Source organism: Desmodus rotundus, chromosome 5 (assembly GCF_022682495.2).
Source record: "Desmodus rotundus isolate HL8 chromosome 5, HLdesRot8A.1, whole genome shotgun sequence".
Lineage (NCBI taxonomy): Eukaryota > Metazoa > Chordata > Mammalia > Chiroptera > Phyllostomidae > Desmodus > Desmodus rotundus.
The window spans coordinates 394,527-418,764 of NC_071391.1; the positions used below are offsets into that span (position 1 = coordinate 394,527).

Genomic DNA, 24,238 nt, shown 5'->3' on the forward strand with positions numbered 1-24,238 from the left:
CAGGCGTGCGTGCCAAGAGAAAACTTGAGGTGCGGCCGGGACGCCGAGCGCACGGCAGCGCCTCCGCCGGGCCAGGCTAGACCTGAGGCCTGCCGCAGGCGCGCAAGGGGCGGCGGGGCCGTGACGCTGACCGCCCGACCGAAAAGGCAGCAGTGGGGGAGTCATGCGGATGGGGCAGCGGGTCCACTAGGAAGGCGCTCCAAGAAAGCGCGGGCGGGGCTGGGGGCTGCCCTCGGGTCAGGCCTCCTGGGGACGTGAGTCTGCAATAACGCCCGCGTCGGGCTGCTCTCGAACTACTCCGCCACACCTCACAAGCTGGCTCCGGTTACCTAGCAACTGGGCGGCATCCTCCCCAGCAAGCACCGCTTCAAATCCGTGAGGTCGGAGACTACGATGCCCAGAGTGCCCCGCGGCCCAGGAGCGCGGACTACACGTCCCACAATGCATCGCCCCCTTCCCTAGCCGCCCCCAGCCCCTGTTCTCCGGAGACCCCGCCGGCGAGCGCTGCGCGCGGCGCGCTCGTGGCGACCCGTTGTGCGTGAGGCGCGGGGCGGAGCGGCTCGGGGCCGAGGTGCCATGCGGCGGGGAGAGCGCAGGGGCGCTGGGGGGCAGCGGCCCGGGTCCCCTGTACCCGCGGACAAGGCCTCGCTGGAGGAGCCGCCGGACGGTGCGCCCCTGGGCCGCCGCAGCACCGAGTCCGAGGTCTACGACGACGGCACCAACACCTTCTTCTGGTGAGTGGCGGCGGTCGGCCGGGGTCGCGGGGGCGTGGCCACGTCGTTCGGAGCTCTGGATGGAGGGGGGTGACCGAGGGACTCTGGGGCAGGCGCCGCCCTGACCCACCCCGGCCCCTATGGTGGTCCCCAGCATCTCCACCCCCACAGCCCACATCCTGGAGGACTTGACTCAGACCGCACCTGAGACCGGCTTTTCCTGACCTCCCTGTCCAGAACTCACCTCTGCCCTCCGTCACATGCTCTCGCCGTGCGGCTGCCGGGCAGCGCGAGCTCCTTAGCCCGGCCGGGACCTGAGTGGGTGTGTGTCCCAGCCACGCCGCCAAGCTTCGGGCTGTCCCCCCGGTCTGCCTCGGTGGCGTTGGGGGTGGGGGCAGGCGCCTCTGTTGGAAGAGTTCGTGCTCTTGCTTCATGTAGTTTGGCACTTGTGTGTTTGAGGGATCGGGACCTGCAGGTCTCAGGGGTGCTGCTCCGCCGGTGCACTCCGTGACCTTGGCCCGGCCCTTCATCATTCTGAGTTTCTCTGCTCACTTGTAAGAGTCTCAAAGCCCATACCGTACGCTGGAAAGCACGCTACGTACTTTTCTTCGGTCAGTGCCCGTTCCTGTCTGGCTGAAGGACAGACAGTGGTGGCCTCTGACCCCTGGGGTAAGCCCTGGAGGACCGGGAGAAGAGGTGCGGTCTCTGCTCCCTGAAAGCGCACGGCGGGGGGGGACACAGCCCTGTCACAGCAAGTGGGTGCTGTGTGGCAACAGCCCTAGGAAGCCCAGGTGGTGGGGCTTGTCAGAGGTCTGACCCGGGAGCAGGGAGAGCCTGCCAGGGAGGTGCAGGCGCCACACAGATGAAAGGTCAAGAGAGGTATGCCAGGCCGCTTGGTGCCCAGTTTGTGCCAGATTCAGGAGAGATGCAGGCAGGCGGGTGTTGGGCTTCCCTTCCTGTGGGTGCCAGCAGCTGCAACAGGGGGGTGGCCACCCAGCCCAGCTCTGGGGACGTAATTTGCTCAGGTGCAAAGCAGCCAGTGGGCGGGGGAGGGGGATGGGTGTCCACAGGGCTGTGGCCCAGAGCTGTGACACAGCACTGCTGGGTCCTGCTGGACATGCTACCTGTGGGTCCAGCTGTCCTGCTCAGGCTGCAGGAGGGAGGCACCACCCTCTCGGAGACCACCTGGTGACCCCTGGAGACTTGGAGGTCCTGGAGCACTGTGGCTGAGCCCCTACTGGGTGCCAGGGACTGTTCTAGAACTGAGCAGGAAGCTTTTGGAAGAGCACAGAGTTCACTGGAGGGATGCGGGGTGTTGTTCCCCCAAACCAACAGGTCACCGGTTCGGTTCCTGGTCAGGGCACACGCCTGGGTTGTGGGCCAGGTTCCTGGTTGGGGCACATGAGAGGGAGCTGGTTGATGTTTCTCTCCCTCTCTTTCTCCCTCCCCTCCTGTCTCTAAAAAATAAGTAAAATCTTTTTTAAAAATAATGAATGTTACAGAGAGTGAATACAAAGACTAAAAATACCTACCTGTGGAAGTGAGTTTGTGTTCCAGAATCACACGAAGGGACTTCTGTGCGGGTCAGAACCACGCTTTTAACATTTTCCTTTCGGAGAAGGTTGGACCGTCTGGGGCCCACGGTGGGGGTGTGGAGGCCACGCACGAGGATTGGGGTTTTTTCTGTTCCTATCTGTCAGCCACAGGGCGTGGGCTCCCACAACCTGGGCCCACGGGAGGGGGCGTGAGGCCCACGGCGGTTCTGCTTATTGTGGTGGTCTCCAGTGGCAACATCAGCACCCACAGACTCAGAGGAAATGCGCAAAGATGTGTCTGCTCTCGTCTGAAAATTGTTGGGGGGATGCTTTGGGACCTGGTGCCTTGGAGAAGTGCTGGTAACTTGCCAGCTGTAGACTGAGTGGCCCCTGGATGCCACCCTCGTTCAGGGGCTGGCCGGATGGCTGGCTGCGTGGGCAGTGCCTGCCGAGCACTCAGCCTCACACGCTGCCCTGAGTGAGCATCTCGGGGCCTCGTGCCCGCCTGGAGCCCGTCTCCCGGGAGTTGCCAGGGTGTGGGGTGCTGTAGAGGCCCAGGTTGCAGAGTACGCCCTTCTCAGTCACTGGGCGAGGGGCTTGCCAGCCTTGCCCACATCCGGGAAGCGTTACTCCCCTGCTTCTGCCTTTTCGGTCGGGCGGTCAGCATCACGGCCCTGATGCCCCTTTCACGCCTGCGACAGGCCTCAGGTCTAGCCTGGCCTGGCGGAGGCGCTGCCGTGCGCTCGGCGTCCCGGCCGCACCTCAAGTTTTCTCTTGGCACGCACGCCTGCCTTCCTGCCCACTCGGCACGGTGAGCGTGGGCCTTTCTAGGAGCGGCTGACGGCGGGTGTTTTCCATGCGTCGTGGCAGGGCGCCAGCTGTCCTCACGCCCTCACCCTGGCCCAGCGACTGAAGTCACAGGATTTGCGGCCGCTGTCGTCCTGTGCCCTAGTCACAGGACCCAAGCCTCCCCCGAGCCAGCCATTGGCAGCCAGAGCCCAGGGTGGAGCCGGGAGCGGGGCTGCCTGCCGAGCCTCCTAAGCGCCCCCGTTACTGCCACATGTGTCAAAACGTATGGTGTGCGATGCAGGGCCCCCCCTGTGGGACCAACCTAGAGTGACGTCTTTATTTCCACACCGAACTTGCAAGTCAGTACTTCCCTTCCTGTCTTGAAGACGGGGAATCAGTCCGAGGGTCAAAGATTCGGTGCGTTGCAAAGCTGGTGCTAAACGCCCTGTTTCTCCACTACGCTGCATGTCCTGTCCAGGGAAAAGTGTCCCAGCAGGAAGCTTGGCCCTCACGTGCGACGCGGAGGGAGCACCTGGCGGCACTGCCCCCGGCCGGCTGTCACCACAGGCTGCCTGTCCCGGCTTCCCGGGACCCCGCGCACGTCTTTGCCACAGTGCTGTGGTGGCGAATGTGTGGATGGTGCCCGCAGCCCTGAGTGAGGTGCCTTTTATTTAAAAAGTACTATCTATTTATTTTCCAGAGGGAGGGAAGGGAGGGAGAGAGACAGGGAGAGCAACATCGCTGGGCTGCCTCTTGCGCTGCCCGACCAGGGACTGAGCCCGCCACCCAGGCAGGTGCCCCGACCCGGGATCGAACTGGCAGCTTTTGACGCCCAGCCTGCGGAGCCACTGGTCAGGGCAAAGGACCTTTTACGTACCCCTGCTTATCAGCACAGAAAATTTATAAAGTGGACTTTAAAATGTTTTGTCGGGGAAAGAGGATTATTTATTTACCTTTTGACCCTCTTCACGCATCTCTCCCCCGCCCCCCACCCGCCTCTGGCAACTGCCCGTCCGCCTTCCAAGCCCATGTGTCTGTGGGGCGTCGTGCGTTCCAGTCGCAGGGACTTGCCTTCTCTGCCCGCCTGACGTCACTCAGCACGGCGCCCCTGCGGTCCGTCACGTGGGTGGACAGTGGGGTTCGGTCCATCCTGATGGCTGGAGGACCTGCCACTGAGGGTCTGCAGCGCGGCTGCCCCTTCCGGTCCGGGCGTTGTCGCTGGGAAGGAGCCTGGGCGGCCGCAGTAGCGTAGCTTTTGTAGCGACGCTGCTGCAGGCCCCCCGCGATTTCCAGTCGGGCTTTTGTCCTCTTCCGGTAGATGCCCAGAGCGGGGTGTCGCTGGGACAGAGAGCAGTTCCACTTTAACTTTTTGAGGAACCTCCACTCAGCCCCCAGGGGCTGCACCAGTTTGCACGCCCACCAGCAGCGCTCGGGCCCCTTCCTCCCCACCCTCAGCCACCCTTGCTGGTGGCCTGCCCACAGGCGGCTGTGGTTTGTGGGCTTCTGATCGCGGCGTCTCTTCCCGTGTGCGTCGGCTGCTGCGTCGTCTTTGGGAAAGTGCTATGCGAGTCTTCTGCCGTCTTAAATCTGATTTTTTTTTTTTTTTTGCTATTGAATTCCATGAGTTGTTTGTATATCTTGGATGTTAGCCGCTTACCAGTTACTTGACCTGCAAAGGCTGAGGTGGGGCCTTTCTAAAGATGGCTTCGTGGCACCTCCCGTACCACTGGGCTCTGCTTCTGAGGGTGAGACTGGTGCCGCGCCCGCCCTGGGCCCTCAGCCCTGTCCCCTCCCTGCCTGGCCGGCACAGAGCGGGTCCTCCTGTTCCTGCTTTCTGCTTTCCAGGGCCCCTTGGTGGCTGCCTGAGGGGCAGTGTGAACATTTATGTCAAGGGGCGGGGAGTGGTCTATATCTTTCAGGTAAGCCTTGTGTTTGAAGACAGTGGAAAGGTGCAGGACCAGAGCTGCCCAGGCTCCGTGGCTGGGTCTGTAGAAACCACAGGGACACCTCTGTGTTTGCGGAGAGTGACGTGAGGGCACAGGGCGGGAGGCTCTCACGTTGACCCGTGGCCGGGCCCTGCAGGGACGCGTCATGCCCACCGCTGGCATGCTGGCGGCCCTGAGCGGCCCGGACCCGTCCTGGACCCCGCTGTCCCCGTCTCCCACCCTGGGATGGCCGGACATGTCTGTCGTGTCACACACACCGCCTCGGCATGAGAGCGCTGCTGGTGGGGTGGCCGTCAGTCCTGTGGCTGCGGCCCTGCGACAGGTCGTCTGTTTCCCTGGTGGACGCCGCCCTCCCCGCTGCCCCTCGGAGCCCAGCACACTGTCGGGCCACCTGCTGGGGGCTGTGTACGCACGGAACCCCCTGAGGGGCCGTGCTCCCTGCTCCTTCCTGCCCTGCTCTCTGAGGTCAGCCTCCTGGAAGGCCTGTGGGACTGCTCTGCTGGCCTGAGCCCTGCTGCCACACGGTCCCGGCCCTGACCTTGTCCCCCCAGAGTGGTTGTCCCGTGACCTTTCAGAGTCTGTTCAGTTCTCTAAGTGACCATCCTGTGACCCTGACCCCAGGGTGTGCAGTCCCATGAGCTTTTGCTTAGGTGGCTGCTGGAATCCGGCACCCCTTGGGGGGGGGGGGCTGCTCGCTCTCTGAGACCCGGCAGCCGATGCACCTTTGTACCCACCGCGCAGCTCAGTGGCATCCCGTGAAGCCGCCTCTGCGTGGTGGTGTCTGGGTCCTCGCGTGCGCTTCTGACAGCCCCGCCTCCCTCTGCGTGCGCCCACTCTGGGTCTGGTGGGCGGGGCACCGTGCCCTCCCGAGTGGCCACGCGTGCTTTAAAGGACGCACGCAGGTGGGGGGGCGCTGTGCTTGCTGTTGTGTTCCTCCCTCACTTGCGGTGGTCTGGTGCCGCCTGGGGCCACTGCCCCCGCACCGAGGCCTCTTACAGTTCCCTCCGCGCCGCTGTGCCGACCTGAGTCCCGCCCTCGCTCTCCCACCAAAGCCCTTTGGGTCTGGAGGGTGTTTGGCTGAACTCCGGTCCCTGCACAGTTGGAGCAGGTCCTGGGCAGGCTGCACCCCTGATGCGCCGCATGTTTGGGTTCCAGGCGCGCGCACACCCTGACCGTGCTCTTCATCCTCACCGGTGTGCTCGGCTACGTGACGCTGCTGGAGGAGACGCCTCAGGACACAGCCTACAACACCAAGAGGTAAGCAGGCCCGGCCCGGCGCCACCCCCGGCGTGGCCTCTCCCTCGGCCCCTGAGACCCTGGCAGCAGCTGCAGGGGTGGGGCCTCGGTCCCCGCACCAACCCCCCCCCCCCCCCCCCCCCCCCCGAGGCAGTGACAGACCCCACGGCCTAAGCGCTTGGTCCTCCAGCCTCCCTTCCCGGCCCCCTTCACACGCCCACTGCAGGTCCGCATTGTCACCTGTGCTGTGCCGGCCAGCCCCAAGTCAGGCCCCCTCCGCCCCTTAGATTTGGTGATGTGCCAGAGTGGCCCGCAGAACTCCGAAAAGTATTTGCTCACTAGCTCTCGGACGGGGCAAGGTGTGGGGCGGGGCACGGGGCTTCCAGGTGTCCGCAGGTGCTGCTGCCCCCGCATCCCCTCTCAGAACCCATCCTGGGTTCGCACACAGGCTTCGCCACACAGGCATGACCGACTGGCTCACTGGCTATGAGTCCAGGCTCAGCCTGCAGCCCCTGTGCCCGCCCTGAGGTCGAGGGTGGGGTGGAAGGCTCCCCCTCCAGTCCCAGGGCGGGCTCTCCTGGCAGCCAGCCCTGTCGACACCTTTGCTGTCCTCACAGACAGTGCAAGGGACCGATGGGCCCTGTGCCCGAGCGGGGGGCAGAGAGCAAGTAGGGACCTCTCAGTGCAGGTCGCAGTGCTGTGGCCTGTGAGTGGGGGCATCTGGGGGTGTCTGCGACCAGGGAGGCTCCCTGTCAGCGAGCACCGTTTGACACTGCGTCGCTGCTGACGCTCGAACGGCTTTCAGATGCTGGGTGGCTGGCTGTCCGGCAGACGGTCTGGGGTGGGCTGTCTTCTCAGGGGCGTCTCCCACCGACTGGCTGCAGGTTCGCGTCTGTGGCCTGAGTCCCGTGGGCTCTGGGCCGGACGCGTGGGAGGAAGGTGAGCTGGTTCCACAACCCGTTCGTGCGGTGTTCTCGGTCTGGGCGGGCTCACCACCGCCCCTCAGGCCCACGAGACCCCTGGTGCTCTCCTGACCTTGGGGCCTGGGCCCCGCATGCTCCGGTGGGGCAGCAGGAGGAAGCCAGCAGGGGGTCGGCACTGGGTGGGGACGGGGGGTGGGTGGTGGGGACGGGGGTGGGGCACTCGAGGCTTGGCAGTGCCAGGGCACCGCTGGCCCACTTTGGGGGGTGGGGCTGGGGCTCGTAAAGCTTCCCTTTGGGAGCCCGCCGTTGGCTTTGTGAAGTGAGGGTCTCAGCGTCTGCCAGGGAGTGTGGTGTGAGCCCTGCTCTGCAGGGGTTAGCAGCCCGTCGGGCGTGTGCTCAGCCTGCTGTCCCTGCGGGTGCTGGGCCACCTGCTAAGGGCCTCATCCCCCAGCTGGTCTCCTGCGTAGGAATGGCTGCTGGGCGGTCTGCTCCCCCTAGGGGCTCCCTCCCACCTTGTCCTCACCTGTAGCCCTCGCTCCACTGTCTGTGGGGTTTCTGCCCCCTCTCCCACCCCAGCCCCAGCCAGCTTTGCTGGGTCTGCACCTCTCCCCAGCGCTGCCCCCTCCCTGCTGGCCTGTGGGCCGTGGGGTACAGGCTGGGCCCGAGGGGAGGGCCATCGGGACTGCCTCTCCGCAGCAGGTCCCCACAGATGCGGGAGAAGTGAAGGCTGTGGGCAGGAGCCCACGTTTGCCAGGAGGGGGTTTCCGAGCAGAACTTGGTCTTTCTGTGAATTCATCCAGCTGGGCTTGTTGACTTCGAAAATAAAACAGTTATTTGACCAGAAGAAAATGGGTGTACTCGGGAACAGCAAGGGATTGCAAGTAGGGATGAGCAAGCCAGAGCGTTGAATGAGCAGAGGAGTGGAACCATCTTTTGTGGAGAGAAAGGGGGAGGTTTGCTGGAAGGCCCCTTGGAGGAAAGGGGACTAGCTGCAGGCTGGTGGCGGTTTCTTGCTGGCTGAGGTGCTGACACGGGTTCTCCGACCCCTTTCCTATGGGGGCTGTCAGTGGTGACTCTGTCCTGGGGCCCGGAAGGGACTAGGGGTGCTAGGGGTGCACCCTCTTCTGCCCAGCTCCACATCAGTGTGGAGGGTCCGTGGCACAGCAGGGTAGGGAGGCCCAAGAGGCAGGCCTTGGCCACCTGGAGGTGGTGTCCCCACGTGGCTGCGCAGTGAGGGCAGAGGTGAGTGGTCCTGATATCACCAGGCAAGTGTCACAGGAAGAAGGTGACCCCCCCGCAAGAGCAGGACCCTGCGGGGTGTCCTAGGAGCGCCTCCCGAGCGCAGAGGGTTGGTCCTCCCCTGGAAGGTGCCAGCCCCTCCGCTGGGGCCGTGTAGGTGCTGTAGGGACAGCGCCTTGTTGCCCACCTGGGTCTTGGGAGGCTGCGGGGGCTGGCTGCTTACCCTGTTACCTCGGAGCTTCTGACGCCCTGGGGAAGGTTTCGGGTACAGGCTCTGCTCGTTTCCATAAACAAACACGTTGTTAGACGTTCAGAAAATGGTTTTCCTGAAGTCTTTACTGTTGGCCTGTGAACCGTACTTTTTGTGGGTCTGATGAGCTCTATCCCTCTGGGAGCAGGGTTAGCTCTCTCAGTCAGCTTCTTGATGTGGGACTCAACGTGTGCAGTCACGGTCACGCTCAGAGCGAGCCCACAGACGGCAGTCCCTGGGTCCTCGTGGCCACTTCCGCTCGGTGAGACACCCGCAGGGGGCCCCGGTGGCCTGGATCATCGCTGGGTCGCTCCAGCGCTAGCGGGTGCCACGCCCTTCAGTGACCCGTTCCTCTGCTGGTGACCTTGGGACGTGTACGTGCTGTGTAGAGACGCGTGTTTGGGTGGGTGACCGGCCCCACGAGGACAAGGGAAGACAAGCTGCAAGCTGCTGGCAGATATTCTTGGAACATCTGACAAGGTACATCCAGAATACGCAGAGAACTCTTCGCACTCCGCAATGGAGAACGGACAGCGCAGTTGAACAGTGGGCCGGAGGTCTGGGCAGAGGCTGCACCGGAGAAGATGCGCAGACGGCTAATGAGCACACCTGTCGTCAGGGAAATGCAGGTGAAAACTGCGATGCCCCCGCACACCTGTTGGAACCCTTCAAAACGCCCCGCCCCCGCAGCTGGCGGGGCCTTGAGCAGGACCACCCCACGCCGCTGCAGGGGGCCACACTCTTCGCCGTGGGACCCAGCGGGCATGCTCCTGGGTCGGTCCGTCTGAGCGGGCTGGAAACTCACAGCCACCTGCACACAAGTCCCTGCAGCAGCTTCACTCGCGGCTGCCAGAAACTGGCAGAACCCAGGTGTCCTCAGTGGGTGATGGACAAGCAGGCTCTGGGACACTCCACCCTCCTTGGTTCCTTCAGCTGCTCTGACTCAAATCTGCGGGAGACCGAGCAGATGGACAGGAAGAAGAACCCGCTGCAGCCCCGTGTACGTGGGGGCGCCGCCTGCAAGAGGTGCGTGCGCAGGGAACGCGGAGCGGACGGCCGTGCTGAGCTGAGGACGCAGTGAGGGACGGCGGCTTCAGAGGGGAGGGGTCGTTGCAGGATGAGGAGATGAGCAGATGACCAATAATGAGGTGCTTGCCCTACCCCATGGACACGTCATAAAAAGTTATTTCTGGCCCTGGCTGGTGCGGCTCAGTGGACTGAGTGCTGGCCTGCAAAACGAAAGGTTGCTGGTTCGATTCCCAGTCAGGGCACAGGCCTGGGTTGCGGGCCATGTCCTCACTGGGGGGCACGTGAGAGGCAACCACACATTGATGTTTCTCTCCCTCTTTGTCCTTTCCCTCTATCTAAAAATAAAAAAATAAAATCTTTTTTTAAAAAGGTATTTCTGGTAGTAACTCTCAAAATGGGCAAGGCCAGGAATTTAAAATTCTCAAGGGAGAGGTAAAAGCTTCTCATGAGCCCACAGGGTCTCGATTGCCTTCAGCTCAGAATACTCCCCGTGCCAGAGAGGCGTGCCTTGGGGAGTCGCTCTGAGCCCCTCCCACCCACCCTGGAGAGTCCCTGGGAAGTGTCGCAGCCCCAGGCTGGGTCTGCAGGTCATTCCGCTTCCCTGAAGCCAGCCTGGAGCTGACAGCAGCTCAGTCAAACAGCCGTGTCTCATTTCATGGGGCGGTGATGCAGGTGGCCCCCCCAGGTTCGGCCCGTGGTACAAGGAGCCAGGTATTGGTAAGAGGCCTCTCCGTGGTTGGCGGTCAGAGCAGCTGTACTCCCGGTTTCTGGGTGCTGAAGGCAGGCAGCGGGGTACACGTGCAGGCGTCTGTCTGGAAGCGTCTGGGGTGGGGGGTGGGCAGAGCTCACGCAGCCCTGGGCAGAGGGCAGTGTCGGTTCTCAGTGACTCTGGGGCGGAGGAGGGGGGTGGTGGGGACAGGGGTGTGGAGACTCACAGGCAGGTGTCGGGCGGAACCGCAATGACCCAGTGACCAGTCCAGCTTGCAGGCCTAAACGAAACCACAGGAGGAAGTGAGCAGGACTAGAGCGGGGCTGCGGGGGGGGTGCTGCTGAAGTGGGACGTCTCTCTCTGCAGTCCCCCCGCTTTCCCAGCTGTCAGCAAAGTAATCTAGTTGCAATACGCTTGGCCTGTCATTTGCAGAGCAGGAGCAAGATCGTAATTGGCCGTACAGGCTCTTCTGAATCTGCTGTGCTGGAATTTTTCATCAGGAACCTCCAGACTGAACTTGACTTCTCAAGGCCAGGAAAGCCAAGGCGAGGACCTCGCCTACGGGATCTGTAGATGCGGGTCCTCCAAATAGCTTGTTTCCTGACCCTGCCAGGAAGCAACCTGGCCCGCTCACCTGGGGAGGCTGCTGGGGCCCTGTGCGGGAGGTGCCAGGCGGGCCCTCCCAGGGTTCTTCTTGGCTCCTGCCTGTCAGTCTTGCACGCAGTCCCTTAAAGCTCTGCGGTCCCACCTGACAGGCCGCCTGTTCCTCTCCGGTGTGACCTCCCCGTCTGAGCCCTGGCCGTGTGGCCAGTCTCCAGGAGAACAGGCTCCTGCTGAGCCCGGGCGGGCGCAGAGCGGCGTGGAGTCTGGGAGCTGTTTGGGTGGGAGACAGGTGCTGCCGTCGTGCTCACAGGGTGTCACCGCATCGCTCTCAGTACAGCTGACTTAAGAGAACTTCTTAACTTCTGTCCGGAAGACAAAAAGATTAAAGAACCAGCAGTGTTTCAGGCAAAAAGTCTCAAAAACCCATCCCGCTCGTCAGCTCGTCCAGTCTTGTGTGGGGGTCTGTGCTGCTGGAAGCCAGTTCTCTGTACTTCCTGTGACCTGGCCTACTGGTCACGGGGCAGGGACAGGTGCCCCGCCCTGCGATGGGGTGCTGAGCTCTGCGAGGCTGTGGGAAGTGCGCCCTGCGTGCAGACGTGTGTTCCCGGAGCCTCTTCCCAGCGGCGGCGCCCACGCGGCCCACCTAGCGTTGGCACTCACAGCCACAAGCACATCCTGGCGCCGTGCTGAGCAGCGGTACGAAGTCTGGCTCCGCCCCTCGAGGACACGGGTGCGCAGACTCGGGCGAGCGCCCCACAGCCCGACACGCAGCCAGGTCACCATCTCGACTGCTCTGATTAAGAGGCAGACGGTGGCCACAGCACAGGGGCGTCTGGACGACAGAGCCAACAGCCGGTCGCTGCGTCTGTCAAGGAAGCAGAGTGGGCCCCCGTCTTCAGGTTTGGCTGCCACTGCCTTTGCGAGCCAGTCAGCCAGGACCTTCGAAATGTGGCAGTGAAATGTGGCAGGCAGTGTGGGCCCTCCTGTGGAGAGGGGGAGTCCTTGCGCCTGGAGGCGGCAGAGGGCGTGGCAAGTTCCTCCGGGTAAACACGTACTGTTGGCTTCTTGCGCAGAGGAAATTTCACAGCGACTTCTCGGAGCGGACCGGTGGACAGTCCTCGTCCTTCAGCAGGCGAAAGATGCTGCAACATGCTGCTGACGGCGAGGCCGTGCGGACACCCCCCGCCCGGCCCGGCCCAGCAGGCTGCACACAGAGCTTCTCTCAGACTTCCCACAGCTCCTCTGTCCCTCCCGGTTTGTCCCTCGTTCTCAGCCCCACTCAGGACAAGGTCCCTGTCGTGACCTGCAGCAAGAATGCAGGTCCACACCTCACACCTTGTTTTAAGCCAAAACATTCCCTATATTTCTGTTAAATACAGTTGTTTTCCCTATTATTATTGTTACTTGTAGCTTTTTAAAATTTATTTTCATTTAATTTTGGAGGGAGAAAGAGAGGGGGAGAAACATTGATGTGCAAGAGATACTTCAATAGGTTGCCTCTGTCATGCCCCCAACCAGGAATCCGGCCCACAACTCTGTGCCCTGGCCGGGAATCCAACCGGCGACCTTTTTGGTTTGCCAGCCAGCACTCAGTCCCCTGAGCCACACTAGCCAGGGCTACTTAAGAAAATGTTATCATACCAAAGTTACTTTTCTTGCTGACAAATTCGGAACACATACCGTGAACTCACTTACCTGAGAAGCCCGGGTAGAACGAAAGGGTCACGCGGGATCTGATGGTGGAGGCAGGTGCCCGCAGCTTCCCGCCCCGGCGGTCCTGAAACTGTGTGCGTTAGTTCCTGTCATATTTTTGGAAACTTCACATAAGCACCTGTTTAATCCATAAATAAGAGTCTTTTTCAAATCAGCAGTATCTTCCGGAGCTGAAACTACCCCACGGCACACAGGAGCAGCACAGGGGCGAGCGGAGTCCTCTGGGCCTGTGCGGGGGAGGGAGCTGATCTCCTCCGATGGGTGAGGCGTCTTCTAAGCAGTGTGTGGGGCCAGCGCTCAAGCTTCGTATCTGCCCTTGGCACGGGAGGCCCGGAGCCCGAGCCGAAGTCTGGGGCTCCAGAGAAATCTCCCTCCGTGTTCCTGCTGTCTCTGGCCCTCAGGCGGGCGCGCAGGTGGGCTTAGACTGCCTCTGGGGCGCACCTCTGCCTTCGGGCAGGTTTGCGAGACAGCATGAGCTCTGCCTTCCCCGAGAACCAGGCTGAGACTCGAGTCCGTCACAGGCTGACCTCGTGCCCCTGGTTAGCTCCTCTCTCCCCAGCGCAGTGTCGTTGTGACTGCGGGAGGGGCCTTCAGACAGTTCCTGTGGGGCTCTGCGTCTGCAGCTTCAGCCACACCCTCCCCCGTACCTCGCCAGCTTTCGGCCTGGACAAACGGCAGGTACTTCTGGTGGACCCAAGAGGGAGCAGAGCCCTCTCTTCCACAGGGGTCCCCTGTGACAGGCAGAGGAAGGGACTGCTGCAGTCTCAGGCCAGGCCCCTGGCGCACAGGAGCTGCCGCCCCTGGGGAGCGAGGGTCAGGGACCAGTCAGTCAGCACTGGGGAGGGGACAGTGAAGTCTCGTCTCCCCTCTAGCTGGGATCTGAGCGGAAGCCTGGGTTTAGGAGACTCTGGTTAGGCCCTCGGTGCCCTGAGGCCAGGGAGGAAGTGAGGGGTCACCTGCAGTCTGGGGCCTCTGCTTCAGGTGCCTTTTATTCCTTGAAGGTGTCCCTAGTTTTTTGCAACAAACCTTTTGACAAAGCTACTTAAATGCTTTTTCGGCTCACATATTCCTCCCCGTAGCCTCATCGGGGCTCTGTGAGCTGGCTCTGGTTTTACCGTTCTGGGTGGGAACCTTGTCCCCAGCCAGACGATGTCCGTTCCCACACAAGACCCAGGTCAGCACGACGTGGCTGCTTCCCATGAAACCCGCGGAAGGCACCTCGTAACCACATCAGTCCACTCTCTCCTCCTCCAGCCGGAGCCGAGTAAGGGCCTCCCCCGGGGTTCTGGGTCCCCTGTCCCAGCGTCCCCACTTGGTGGTTCCTGCAGATTTCCCTGTCTGTGCTCTGATGCTTCCGTAAAAAAGGCCAAGGACCCTGGTCCTTCTGTCGACCTTTCCCTTCATTAACCATCCGACCACTGTCCCAGGGCACCTCACTGTCACCGCTGCCCGTGAGCAGGGAAGACTAGCTCGGCTCCGGGATGTGCCCCTGGCCCAGCCTCTGGGGGTGGCGGGTGGCAGCCTGTGCTGGCGTTCCACCAGCATCCTCTTCAATAACCCCCTCTGTCTGTGACCTCTGACGGCCCGCCCTGTGGGAGGGGTGCTGTGGCTGCCCTTCTGTCTGCTGTCCTGGCTCCTGCCAGTGTCTGCCCTCTCTCTCTCTCGTGAGTTAACCTGATGTTTCTCCTCAGCATCTGGGAAGCGGAGGCGGCAGACTCCGTGAGGCTTCCCGAGCTGGTTTCTGTCTGTAAGGCTCGCCGTTGTATTTCTTTGTGCGTACTGTTTAAATGACTGGGTCTTCCTGTAGGAATCAATAAAACCGCTGTGACGGTGAGAACTCTCCAACAGTTTCCCAGGTCGGAGGTCTCTCCTGTTCAGAGGGTCTCTGTCTGGTGGTGCCTGAAGGGTCTCTCACCTCCAACAGCAACCTCAGCCAGGCAGCTTTCCATGGAGACGCCTGGAGCTCACTCCCCAGGGGGACGCAGCACAGGCCTCCGTCACACAGGCAGCTGGGATGGTGTTGTGCACACGGGGTCTCCAGTCTTCCCAAAATAGGAGACGCCTCCGACCATAGACCGGCTGGCCGTGGCCCCGGCAGGCGCTCCTGGAATGGGGTTGTTCCAGCACTGACAGTGAGGTGACATGGGTTGAGACGACAGGCCCTTATGATCTAGGTTTCTCTTGACACACTCCCGTGAGAGCTGGCACAGCCAGAAAAAGACACCGGGATCCCCAGTCTGTTCAGCGGGCCACCAGGTGCACCCCGTTAGGCATACCTTGCAGGGGGTGGAGAGTAGAGACGAAGCCAAGCTCCTGGGACACAGAACACGGTGGGAGGCCCACAGCCACGTTAGCCTCAGCAGGTGCCCCTACACACGGAAAGAGTCACTCCTGTGGGAGGAAAGAGTCGCCACACCCAAGAAGCCAGCCTCACAGATACTTTTCCCTGCCGATGTAAATTCAGAAGACTGAGGGAGGCCCTTCCACCTTGAACTTCTGCAGAACGCGAGGAGGAGGCCGGGGAGGCTGCTGGGGAGCCGCTCGCCTCCCTCGGCCCCGGGCCGGCTCGCTGAACTGGGGAGCTCTTCTGGCCAGACTAGCAACGAAGTGAACCGAGACCAGTCGGGAGAACGCGACTGAGTCCGTGACAGACGCACGTGTGGGTCTGCACTGGGCGTCTGACCCGTGAAGCCCAGGTGCCACGGCAGTGACCTGGGCACAGCGCACCGCCCCCAATGAGGGGGCTTCTCCCGCAGGGTCTGCCTGCTGCGGGGTCACGCTGCCCTGCCCACGGGGGTCGGGACTGTCACTGCGCCGGCGTCCTGGAGGTGTCTCCCGCCTGGCAGGAGCCACGCAGGCCTGCGCTGACGCACACTGAGGGGCTGTTTGTTCTTTATTTGCAGAGGTATTGTGGCCAGTATTTTGGTTTTCTTATGTTTTGGAGTCACACAAGCTAAAGACGGGCCATTTTCCAGACCTCATCCAGGTAACTCGCCATTTTGTTTGCGTGTGCCCGCGTGGCGGTTCTGTTCCGAGCGGTTGCTCTGCCTGTGCTGCTGGGGTGTGCGTGTCCTGCCCTCCCCTTCCTGGCCGGCCACCTGCACTGTTGCCCCCCGAGGAGGCCCAGGGGTGCGTTCCTGTTCCTGCAGCCCCTGCCTCCCCGTCAGGCCTCACAGTCCCGCTCCCTGTCCTGTCCGCAGCGCCCTCGCCCTCCCGTCTTTGCCCGCTCCGTCTTCCTCCGGGCTGCATCTGTGGACGAGGTTCCCCCAGGGCCATCCGGTGGGGTTGGGGTGGGCCCCAGCAGGCGGCTCGGCCTTAGGTGTGAGGCGTCCGTCCTGCCATTACAACACTGTCTGCAGTGAGTTGTCCTGGCTGTCCCCACCCCCCGAAGTTACGGGGAGTCCTACCGACCGGGGTCCTGGAGCCGGAGGGCTGCCGGCCTCCCTGGGTGGGGCACGCGTGGCTCTCCTGAAGGGTCACAGCTTAGTAGCGTGTTTCTTTCTCCTCACAGGAGGCGTGTGTACACTACTCATTGTAGAAAATTTTGAGAATACCGAAGATATTTTTAAGTAAAAATAAATACCACTCACAAGAAATAACTACTGTTAAGTTTCGATGTGTTTGTGTATGCCTGCACATACTCAGCTTTAAAAATCGGAATCCTGTTATGTGAGCGGTTTCCCATCATGCATATTCCGCCTCAGGCGCAACACAAGCACTTCCCGATCTTTCATTCGCTGTTGGAGTTTTAGTGGCTGCTTGTTCAGCCGTCTCTGAACGAACTACCACGAACTGCACCAGCCCCTCGTGCTGTGCGGCCGGGGGGTTCCGGTGGTAGCTGTGGTGAGCTTCCACACGCCCTCTGTGCGCGCGTCTCTGGTCAGTCTGACGGAGTCCTGCGACGCGGAGCCGCGATTAGGTCCTAGTGGCCCCCAGAAGGGGTGCGTCCGCGGCCCAGTGAGCGCCGTGCTTGTCAGCGAGGTGCCCGTCTCTGGGCACCCGAGCGGCAGGGCACAGCCACGCTGAGGGCTGGGGACCTCCGCACCCGCCAGGGTCTGCACTCTCAGCCCTGCCTTAGCACGGAGTGGCCCCGAACCAGAGCAGTGGGGATGGCACGGAACAGTCTGAAAACCACCGAAATCACAATGCAGACCGGGTGCGGTTGGCTTGTTGAACTGATTTGGAGGGAAGAGTAAGCCTGGCTGGAAACCCGGCTGAAGCTGGTCAGTCGTGGAAGGCACGGTGCATCCCTTGCGGGCACCAGGTGCTGACGAAGCAGGAGTGGGACAGGCAGCCCTGCCGGGGTCCAGCTGGCCGTGGGCAGCGGCCGGCCACTGCGAGAGCTGCCACGGTGGCTCCTCTGAGCCGTGGGAGCGTGCAGCCAGCCCCCTGCAGAGAGAAGATGGCGGCCCTGCTTTCAGTTCAGTGGCTCTGCCTGAGCCTGGAGCCTCGCCGTGAAGGACGTGGCAGCCTGGCCCAGAGCGCGTCCTTCCAGACGTCCTGTTAGCCCGGGACTTGGCAGGAAACCCTCCCGGCAGGCGAGCCCTTGAGCAGCCCTGCACAGCACGCCAAGGGGGACAGCGAGAGGGGTGTTCCGGAGGGGGCGCTGTGGGGTGCGGCTCCCTGCTGGCCCCTGGGCGTTGCTTCCTTTGGAAGCTGGTGTTGCCTGTGGGAAAGGCACCCTGCCCTCTGATCTGGGGTGTCCTCTCACTGGCTCCCTCCAACAGCAGGGGCAAACCAGGGCACGGCCAGGGCTGTCGAGGCAGCCGGCGTCGGCGTCTGGGAAGAGAGTAAGAGTGTGGGGAGTGGGTGCTGACTCAGGGAGATGGAAGACTACCCTCCTTTGGTGGACATGTGAGGGGTGGGCACTACAGGGCAACAGAGGCAGGGACTCTGAGGTTGCCCCTGTCCAGGCAGGCGTGGGTCCTGCAGGTGCACAGGGATGGCAGGCAGCGGTGTGGAAGGAGACGCCTCCACACTTGTTCTGCGGGCTTTGGGGAGCCCCCAGAGACCTGTCACCTGCCTGCAGCAACTCTTGGGGTAAGGGCAGCCCACACAGACTTCACTGCAAGCCCTTGGACCACGGGGGCTGTTTCGAGCTTCTCTGGTCCCCAGCCGTGGGTCCCCAGCCCTGGAACTGCATCCACGGTGGGTTCTCAAACCCACCGTGCCGGCGTCTTCTGCCTGTGCCGGGCTGGTTTTCCGTACGGAGTGGCCGAAGGGAGGCTTGCAGCAGTAACACACAACAAACAGTAACGCAAGATAAACTGTCTCGTGGGCTCACAAGTGAAGACCTCCTTTTGCCCACCCGTACGTCTCCACGGCTGATTTTCCTCAAGCAGATGAAATGAAGCACAGGCCCCCGAGGGTGCTGGGCCGGCCCTGGAGACTCCTGGGGACGCGCCGTCTGGGACCGCCCCCTCCCGGCCCCAGCTGGGGGCGCGCTGGGCCCTGTGCACGGAGAACTTGAGGTTTCCCTAGACCAACGTCAGCAAGGGAAACTGGAGTCCTGGGCCTTCGTTATAAACAGGATCGTCGAGGTTCTCGGGAGGTGGAAGTTACCGTCTGCATTTCAGAGCGGTTCTAGACCTCCTCTCCCTGGACCTCAGCCCGCAGCCACACGGTGAATTCAAGGCGTTCCAGGGGTATGATGTGGAGACTTGGTGCATGCACCCCGAGAAGCCGTCACCGCCTCCCTCACCTCGTGTGACCGGTTGTTCTGGCGACGGGCGCACTTAGGACCTGCTCTTAGCAGCTTCGAGCACGGACCGTCACCACAGGGACTGACGAGTCCCTGCGTGTCCTGACTGAAACTGAGGGCGTCCCCTAACACAGCTCGCGGCAACCAGGCTGGGTGCATCCCAGAATCTCGGGGCTGGCTCAGCATCAGAAAACAGTTGATCCTCCTAAGTGCAGAAAAATGACACTTCGCTCTCATTTGTGATAAAAACTTGCCCTACGGGTGTTAAAAGACTTGTGTCCACACGCAAAAGTTGTCCACCCAAACCTCCTGCAGCCCCGTTTCAATGGTTAGAAAGGCTGCCGGTGAACAAACACAGGGTGGGGCTCATCCCTGTCGTTCTGTGCTGCGGTGAGGCGGGAGAAAATAGGGTGATAGGGACGGGAGCGGAAGAAAGGAAGGAAGAACCTCCGAGAGCGACGGTGCTCACTTCGAGTGAGGCCTCGCTCTCTGGAGCCTGCCACACCCTGCGGCCGGGCCCTGACGCTGTGCTCTGTCTTCGTAGCGTACTGGAGGTTCTGGCTGTGCGTCAGTGTGGTCTACGAGCTCTTCCTCATCTTCATCCTCTTCCAGGTGAGTGCTCTTCTCGGCGGGGTGTGCCACAGTATGAGGTGATGATGTGGCCGCGCCCGCCCCCACCCTAAGTGCGAGGCAACTGAGAAGGCTTTGCACAGGAGCCCCTCCAGAGCTATGAACAAATGTCTGCAGTCGCAGCACGGAGGATGGTGGGGAGGGGCGACTTTACTAACGGAACGATGCGCAGCCTTGGAGAGAAAGGAAAGCACGAGTCATCCTCCCCTGAAGCTGATGGGGAAGCTGCCTTTTATAGAGAGTTCTTGCCGTGGTCCCTGATTGGTGCAGTTCTATGTAAATGAGGAATCCAGATTTGCACAGTCTGATTGGTCCAAATAGCACAGTCCTGTGGTCAGCTTTACTTGTCCTGATTGGTGGCTATAGAGCTGCTCTGATTGGTCAGTATAATGCAAATGAGGTATAGCCGTGAGGCTTCAGGGGGCAGGCAGGTCTCATCCTGCCTGTGGGAAGGCGGTGCCTGGAGTTCCTGCGCGAGGGCGCGTGCTCAGTCTGCGATGGAGGCCACTGCCCACGATGGCTCTAGACTGGTCCCGAATCCTGCCCAGTTTACCACAGGAGTAAGGCTGAACCCCAACACAAGTGGGCGGAGGCTGTGAGGGGACCTCCGGAAGGGTCCAATCGTGGGGTAACCAGAACATCGCCTTTCAGCAGGCTCCAATCTGAGCGTGGAGCTCGCGGCCTGGACCTCACGGAGCAGGTGATGCTGCGTGGGCCTGGCCCTGACGGCCTCCGGGGCGGGCCGGCTGGCTGGGCTGCCTGGCTCCCGCGGGGACGCCTGGCGGGCTGCCTTTGGTGTGGGTGGCAGGAGCTCCAGACCTGGACGAGGGGCTGCCGCGGTACAGAACCGCACATCTGACCCCGGGCCGACCTCACCCGGCGCTTCGTTTCTGGTTGACCCGCTGTGCCTTCCTGTGCTTGCTCCCTCCTGGCGTCCGCTCTATGGGGCGGTCGGGGGAGGTCGGAAGCTCCTCTCCCTAGTAAATGCGGGGCCGGGATTTGTAGTCACTAGGGTCTGTTTTACTAGTTTTTCGTTCTGCCTGACTTAATGAACACCCGTTTCAGTGGTGGTTCACGATCTCAGAAATCTGTCGGTGTGTGAGGCTCGAGGGTTATGGTCACATGGGAAATTGTACCTTTTGGGGGTAGGTGTACAGTTCTGTGAATTTTAACACCTGTTCATATGTGTGTAAACACCACATTTAGAACAGCCCCGTCCCCCAGGTGCCCTGATGTGACCCCCAGAGGCGTCCCCCTCCCCAGCCCCATCCCTGCTGCCCAGGGGCTGTTCTCCCTCCATCACCACAGCTTTGTCCTCGAGTCTCCTGTGAACACAACTGTGCACCACGTGACCGTCGGTGTGTCTGAAATGCATCCAGTGTGTGTGTGGTCAACACTCAGGGCCTTTCTGTTGCCGTGCGCTCCTCCCCGACATGGACGTGCCACAGGCTGTCCCCGCGGCAGATGCTGAGAGACCTTTTCTAGTTGGGGGCTGTGTGAATGGAGCCGCCGTGAGCACCCCTCCTCCCCTGCTCCCGCGTGCGCCGGGGCTGCGCCATGGCGCTGTGCTGGGCGAAGTCCGGTCTCAAGGGGCTGCCCGCTGTACCCCAGAGGGCCCCCCCTTTGCTTGCCCAGCAGCAGCCCGTGAGCTCCAGGTGCCTGGCCCTAGTCCACGCTCCGGGCGCCGATGCTTCCTTCCAGCCTCTAAGGGGCGCGGCAGGGTCTTGCCACACTTCTCGGTGGCCGACGGTGGCGACCGACTTCTCGTGCGTGTGTTAGCCGTGCACACTTCCCCTTGGTGAAGTGTTGAAGTTCTTTGCCTTTTAAAGAAATGGCTGCTCTCTTCACTGTCCTGGTCTGAGGCCCCGCGCTGGAACAGCGATTTCCTCTCCAGGGCTGGTGCTGGTCGTTTCTTCCCCAGGTCGCCGCTCTGACGTCCCGGGTGAGGCGTCATCTCTGACACCGTGATGCTCAGATTTCCTCCTGTGTTTTCTTCTGAAAGTTTCACAGTTTTTGATGTTGCATTTATATCTTCGTTTTGAGGGGTTTTGTTGTTTTGAACTAATTCTAGACTCACAAGAAGCTGGAGAGAATTGTACGGCGAGCTCCCAGGTGCTCTCCCCCGGGTCCCCAGGTGCTCTCCCCCCGGTCCCCAGTGGGACATTTTGCATAAACACAGGGCAGTACCAGACCAGGAGACTGATGACGAGAGCTTAGCGCACGTGTGTGCGCACAGGTGCGTGCAGAGTCCTGTGCAGTTTGTTAGCTTCGTTACAGTGCATTTAACATTTGAATTTCTTCTTAGTTTTAGTAGGAACGCAAAACATAAAACTCACCACCTTGCCGGACTGGTGTGGCTCAGTTGGCTGGGTGTCGTCCTGCACAGCGAAAGGTCGTCGGTTCGATTCCCAGTCAGGATGCACGCCTGGGTTGCGGGTTCGGTCCCCAGTCAGGGCTCATGTGAGAGGCAGCTGATAGATGTTTCTCACGTCAATGTTTCTTTCCCTCTCTTTCTCCCTCCCTTCCCGTCTCTAAAATAAGTACATTTTCACAATTTCCCACCTTAATCATTTTTAGGTGCAGAGTTCAGTGGTGTTGAGCACGTTCATGCGGTTGTACAACCTTCCCCACGGTCATCTCCAGAATTCCCGTCTTCCCAAACTGACTCCCCATGGAACACTCCCCCCGCCCCCAGGCCTGGCTCCCACCGTCCTGCCTGCCGTCTCTGTGGCTCTGGCTCCTCCAGGGACCTCCTGCGAGGGGTCGCACAGGGTTCGCCCTTGTGTGTCCGGCTCATTTCACTCAGAACGACACCCTCAGGCGCCTGCACATTGTAGCAGGAGCCAGAGGTTCCTTCCTCTTCAAGGCTGGGCCACGCTCCAGCGTGCGGGCCCACCACGTTCTGTGGGTCCGCCCTGTGCATGGACACTGGCCGCTGTGGGCACGCTGCCAGCGTGAGTGCGCGGGTGCCCGCCACGGCCGGTGCTTCCAGATCCTGGGGCCGGGCGCCCCGGGGGATTGCTGAGCCAGAACGTGGTTCCCGTTGAGCTCTGAGGAACCTCCATGGAGGTGTCCCACAGCACGCCCACAATTTTACATGTCCACCCACGGTGCACAAGCGTGCAGTGTCTCCGCCTCTTCTCCGACAGTGTCGTTTCACTTTTCCTTACTTCACTTTCTGCTGTTGGACAGCAGCCACCGCCATGGGCGTGAGTGGTGGGGTTGCAGTGCGAGGGGTTGACTCGCGCTTCCCTGGCGGTTCCTGGTGTTGCCCGTCTTCTCGGGAGACTAGCTTGACTTCTGGTGTTTTTATGGTCACGTTCTTTTTATTTATTTATTTAAAATAAGACTTTTATCTAAGTGCAGATTGATGAAATTGCAACGTTAGTACAGAGAGGTCCTGTACATCCTGCTCCCAGTTTCCTGTTAGGGACCAATATCAGCCCCTCATTACCAACCAAAGTCCATTGTTTTTCAGATTCTCTCCATTCTTCCCTGTCAGCCAGTGGCCGCTGGCGCCAGTTCAGCACAGAGAGGGATCCCAGGTGTGGGGTGTGGAGCAGAAGGAAAGGATTCAATGCAAACAGCAAGCTCAGGTCGCAGCAGGGCTGTGAGACCACGCCCCTCTCTGATGCACTGCTCGGCCCTGGAGGGACCAGCACGACCCTTTCAGGGCACAGCCCAGCCAGGACGCAGCCCTGGGTGCAGATGGCGAGGGACTTAGAACCCCAGGGAGAGGACTTCTTGGGACAGCAGTCCCTGCCCTGGTCCTGATTGGTCCATCCTCTTGCAAATGAGGGCTCCAAATCTTTAGTTTGTTTGGTCCAAAGGCACTATGCTGATTGGTCAGGATAGAGCCACTCTGATTGGGCGGAGCTGCATAGCTTGGATTGGATGGGAAAAGCTTCCCAGTGGCTGAAACAGGATTCCAGGACTTCTGCTCTCCGTTCAGGGGGCAGGAGGAGGACCCTGGCAGCAGTGCCAGCTGCTCCCCTGAAGGTGGGTCACATGGGAGGCCACTGTGCCGCAGATTGCAAAGCTCTGGGTGGGATAGCTGGTTGGTTGGTTTTTAGCCTCGTTAGCCACCGAGAACCCTTCTTAGCAGGTGTCTTTCTCAGGGCCCACACCCTAATCCCCAGGATCCCACAACCTTTAGGGTCGCGTGCCCCCAGGCCCGCCGAGGCTGCGGCAATTATCCTGTGTTCCCTGTTTGGTCCCCTGAACAGTCTTGAGGAGCACTGGCCGGGCCTTGATCGAATGTCTCTCCAGTGGGGTGTGGAATTGCGAAGTGATTGCTCCTGTTTCGCAGGGTGGTTTTGATCCCGCGAGGTCTCCTGCGATTGCATGTGTCTTTCAGGGTCGCCTTGTCCGTTTCTGTGGTGGCAGGTGGGGTGCAGTGCCTGGCGGGGTCCTCTGCCGTGGGCGCAGGGCCTTCCTGTTGGTTCAGGCCTCAGTCGCTGCAGCGGCGCCCTGTGGTTCTCGAGCGCGTCCGTGCTGTTCCTGTGAGTGGAAGCGTTCTGTTTCGTTGTGGCGTGGTCACTGCCCGTCTGTGGGAACGTGGTCACTGTTCTGCGTCGAGCTCGTGTCTTACAGCCTCGCTGAACCTGTGTGCTCTGACAGTTCTGTCGTTGCCGCTGTGCCAGGGGGTGTCTGAGCACTTTTTGGATACTGGGTCATGTCCTGTGCACGGAGCCAGGGTTCTGTCTTCCTGTCCATCCCAGTGTTGACGGGAGAGACCTGCTGCTTCTTGCATGTAAAGAATTACAAGTCAGCGCCAGCTAGTGTGACTCAGTGGACTGAGCGCTGGCCTGCAAACCAAGGGGTCACTGGTTCGATTCCCAGTCAGGGCATATGCCTGGGTTGTGGGCCCAGTCCCCAGTAGGGGGCGCTGGAGAGGCAACTACACATTGATGTTTCTGTCCCTCTTTCTCCCTCCCTTTCCCTCTCAAAAATAAATAAATAAATATAATCTTTAAAAAAAAAGAAAGAAAAAAGAATTACAGGTCAGCAAATCTGTTAGCATACAGTCAGAGTTGATTAGTGATCCGTTCCCATGGAAGAGAACGGGCCTAGCCAGGGTGAGGGGTGCGGGTGGTGAGAGGCATAGGTGCAGGGCAAAGCAGGGCGGCTGAAGGACAGGGTGGCAATCCCCTGCGTGACCAGAGGCCGGGCAGCCTCAGACCTGGCGGCCAGAGCGCCGGGAGCCTGAGCCCTTTGTTCTG

General features: G+C 61.2%; 1 protein-coding gene across 1 annotated transcript in view; it reads left to right on the forward strand.

Moving 5' to 3' along the window:
- Window positions 1-436: 436 nt before the first annotated feature.
- The window catches only part of PTDSS2 (phosphatidylserine synthase 2), a 29,257-nt gene continuing 5,455 nt past the window's right edge, over window positions 437-24,238 (forward strand). Inside the window, exons 1-4 of the mRNA XM_045183338.3 lie at window positions 437-734; window positions 6,139-6,240; window positions 15,589-15,671; window positions 18,931-18,998. Coding sequence (XP_045039273.2) covers window positions 577-734; window positions 6,139-6,240; window positions 15,589-15,671; window positions 18,931-18,998 — 411 coding nt within the window. The 5' untranslated portion in view covers window positions 437-576. The remainder of the gene's footprint in view (window positions 735-6,138; window positions 6,241-15,588; window positions 15,672-18,930; window positions 18,999-24,238) is intronic.